Here is a 3,667-nt window from a genome sequence, read left to right as displayed (position 1 = left end):
TTCATTTTCCCCCCACGCGATTAGTTACCAAAACCCTTTCTCCTTTTCTTCCTCATCTCTCAGGCTGTTTGTCCTCCTCACTCATCTGCCATTCCCGTTCGAGTTGGAGTTCGTGTTGGAGTTGGAGTTCGCACTAGTTCCCGTTCGAGTTCGTGTTCGAGTTGGAGTTGGAGTTCGCACCAGTTCCCGTTCGAGTTTGTGTTCATGAGTGTCGTGATTTAGGTACGTGGGCAACCTTCTTCTTTCTCTACTCTCTGGTCATAAATCATGTCGTGATTTCCCCCATTCTAGAGTGTGAGTGAGCACCCTGCTTCGAGTGGCGTCTGCTTCTTCCTTTGTTTGAATGGTTTTCGTTGCAAGTTTCCTTTCTGATTTTTGCTACAAATTTTAAGCAATGCACATAGATAAATGAATAGGGTTGACTTTGTGGATTGCATATTTTTCCTGATCTGAGATGTGCATTGAATTAAATTTGTTATGGAGGGAGGGAGAGTAAAGTGAAGGGTTGACGGAGTGGGGAAGAGACATTTATGTATAGCAAATAGTTTATATGACCGAGGAACCAGTAAGCTAAAGCTTGACAACATGGCAATTGATTTGGTTGTACCCACATGTTTAATGTAGCAATTTCTTGATTCTTCCAGCTTATGTGTTGCATATACTAATAATACTATAAGACATTCCAATTCCAATGGTTATCCCTTTTTCTCTTTTCGATGTTATGTCAATCTTTATGAGTTTGGTTTCATATATGACGAAGGCCCTCTATCATTTTGTCATGTCCTTGTCTATTTCCTTTCATGAAATCAGAATATTTTTGGACTATTTCCATGTTTTTTTTTTCTGTACATTAATGTACTGAGATTAAGTATATTAATGCTGAAGTTTCATCTAAAAAAGCATCTTAATTGTTTGTCTTCGAGTTTGATTATTTCACCCTCATGGGGATTGAATGCTTATTGTTCCTTTGTGTTTACAGTGACCCTCGAGCTCACCTGCACTTTGCCTTTGTGTCTTCAATCTCTGCGAAGCAACATCGGAGAAGTTGATCAGTGAAGTTTCCATCAAAGGTAAGTACCACTATCCGTGAAACATTTTTTTTCCTTCCATGATAGAAAAATGGTTGAACCTAACATTTAGTAATTCATATGCTACCGTTGCCCGCCTATTTTTGTGCCTTTGTGTTTGCCTTGTTGAATTTAGTTATTAGTTTAGTTCAATTCAAAATAGTGTTTAGAACTAACCTAGGTTAGGTATGTTGGGTCTTTAAGATCGATGGTTTGAAGTACTCAATGTAGGCTTATAATTTTAAGAATTTCCCCTTATCTTTCTTAGTCTCCCCTTCTCACTTTGCAGTTAGGTGGCTACTACCACAACCACAATGACAAGGTCCCATCTCATCTTGTTACCATCTCTCTGCTTGCTTCCTTTTTTCTCTTGCCCACTCTCTCTCTACATCTCTCTTACTCATGTTCTTTTTCTCTCCCTCCACATCTCTCTTGCTCACTCATGTTCTTTTTCTCTCTCCACATCTCATCTTACAGTTAGGTTTTTTCAGTTTTATTTTAGGACTAAGTATGATGACTTGTAGCTAAAATGTGCAAACACGATGTTTGATTTGGCTTTCATGATTTTGGGGGTTTAAAATTGTTTCAAAATTTACTTTAAAGCATTAGTTGTCATCTTAAATTTGGGAGTTTAAAATATAAGAGAACACACTATCAGCTACATCAACAGATTTTCTTAACATCAATTTTGTGGACCATAATTAATTATTTCCAAATTAGAGGACTAAAAAATCACTTAAATTCAAGGGACTAAAAAAATTACTTTTCAATCTAAGGGACCAAAAGAGTCTAACTTTGTTTACTACATCAACAAGGAGTCTAACTTTGTCAGTAATTTTTTATTTGGAGGACAAAAAACGAAAATGACTTAAATTTGAGGGATTAGAAACTTATTTAAACTTTTTTTAATTAAACCGACGAATTTGCTTAAAATTTTAACGAATGGATTTGAATAATTCACGGATAGTCAACTCATTTATACTTCAGAAGAACAACCAAGCAATGAAAGAAAAAGAAAAAACAAGAAAGAAACAACACTCTTAATTGATAGTATGATAATTGAAAATCCAATGCTTCTAGGTTTTATACTTGGTCTTAATTTGAGTGACACCAAGAACTAGTATTTAGCATGATACAAAGGGAATGGCATGAGTCTTGATTTTGGGACACAAATCAGGGGTTCAACTCTTGAAAGAATAAATGAAGGTCCCTCTTCCATGTCAACAGAACCACAATACCCTCCTTTTTCTTCAGCCTTCATTTCAAAGCATTGAATCATAGCAGCAAGGGTGGTGTGAGCAACCTTTAGTGCTAGTGAAGCTCCAGGACACCCTTTTCTTCCACTCCCAAAAGCAAAAGTTGATAATGTTGTCCCCTGAATCCAACTTGACCCATTTTTCCACTCTCATTATCATTGCTAAGAAACCTTTTAGGCCTAAACTCAAGAGGGCCATCCCAGTACTTTGGATCCCTACCAATAGCCCACACATTAGTGAAAACCTGAGTCTTTGCTGGAATGTCATATCCAGCAATGGTGCAATTCCCAGTTGACTCTCTCAATACAAATGGAGATGGAGGGTGAAGCCTCAGTGTCTCCTTCACTATGGCTTGAAGAGAAGGAAGATTATCTATATCTGTTTCCAATACCATTATGTCTTTGCCAATGATAGAGTCAATCTCCTTCCTTGCTTTCTCCATGACTGTCAGATGGTTAATTAGTTCTGTCAGTGAGCATTATAGAGTAACTGCAATTGTGTCTGTCCCTCCTGTGAACATATCCTAAGAAATAATAAAGAGAAATTATTACCAAGAGTCATTGTGTTAAAAAAAAGGTGGAATGACAAGAGAACTCAATTTTCACAACTCTGACTAATTAAGATGCAAAGATACTGGTAAGTGTACTTGCAAAATTGATGTAGATGGAGTTATTTTCACAACATAACTTCATCTGTCCTATCTTTCCATTATTAGTTTTTCTGAATTTGTTTTACTCGTTTCTATTTCTGAATTTGTAAATCAGATTTACTCTTATCTGTAACAGTTGTTATTAGGTTCAGCTTTATATGAGATGAACTAATTTGGACAGTATGTTTAATGTTGTGAAGTGATTTGCTGCCATGTTTCTAATTTTTAGATTTGTTTAACTAATGTTTCCTTATACTGCCAAAAGAATAACATTGCTGACATGGCTTGATATGATCTTAATATCTATGTTCTTGTGGTAGAAACTGTACAAGTACAAACTCATCTTTTGATTTTAAGTCTAATATTGAGCAATGTTGCTTTGTTGGTGTCTCCCAGTGTAGTTGTATGCATCTAGAACTGTACAAGTAGAAACTCATCTGGAAACCACTGTCTCTGTCTCACTCACAACTCAAACAGTCACAAGCAAGGAGGATGAAGAAGGAATCATAGCTGAATTTCCCATCTCACCCTCAGACATAGTCCTTAAGGTAAGATGGTCTTGAAATTTCCCTCTTCATATTGATAGAACTGATTGATAACAATGATTGAAAATGTTAGGGTCGAAAAACAAGTTGTTGGCTTAAGAACCCCTTGATATTGATAACACTGATTGAAAAGGTTAAGCAGTTACAAAT

General features: G+C 36.3%; 1 protein-coding gene across 1 annotated transcript; it reads right to left on the bottom strand.

Annotated features, from left to right (window-relative positions):
• Positions 1–2,378: 2,378 nt before the first annotated feature.
• On the bottom strand, positions 2,379–2,765 carry LOC114378979 (cytochrome P450 93A3-like). Its single transcript, XM_028337554.1, has one exon. It carries the CDS (start codon positions 2,763–2,765, stop codon positions 2,379–2,381), a length of 387 nt encoding a protein of 128 aa, XP_028193355.1.
• Positions 2,766–3,667: the final 902 nt, after the last annotated feature.

This window comes from Glycine soja, chromosome 12 (assembly GCF_004193775.1).
Source record: "Glycine soja cultivar W05 chromosome 12, ASM419377v2, whole genome shotgun sequence".
Classification (NCBI taxonomy): domain Eukaryota; kingdom Viridiplantae; phylum Streptophyta; class Magnoliopsida; order Fabales; family Fabaceae; genus Glycine; species Glycine soja.
Note: the sequence above shows the minus strand (reverse complement) of the source record. Positions and strands in the feature narration are given on the sequence as shown.

What these genes read in the sequence shown, in the direction of transcription:
- LOC114378979 (XM_028337554.1), bottom strand. Translation starts at nt 2,765, where the DNA reads ATGGAGAAAGCAAGGAAGGAGATTGACTCTATCATTGGCAAAGACATA.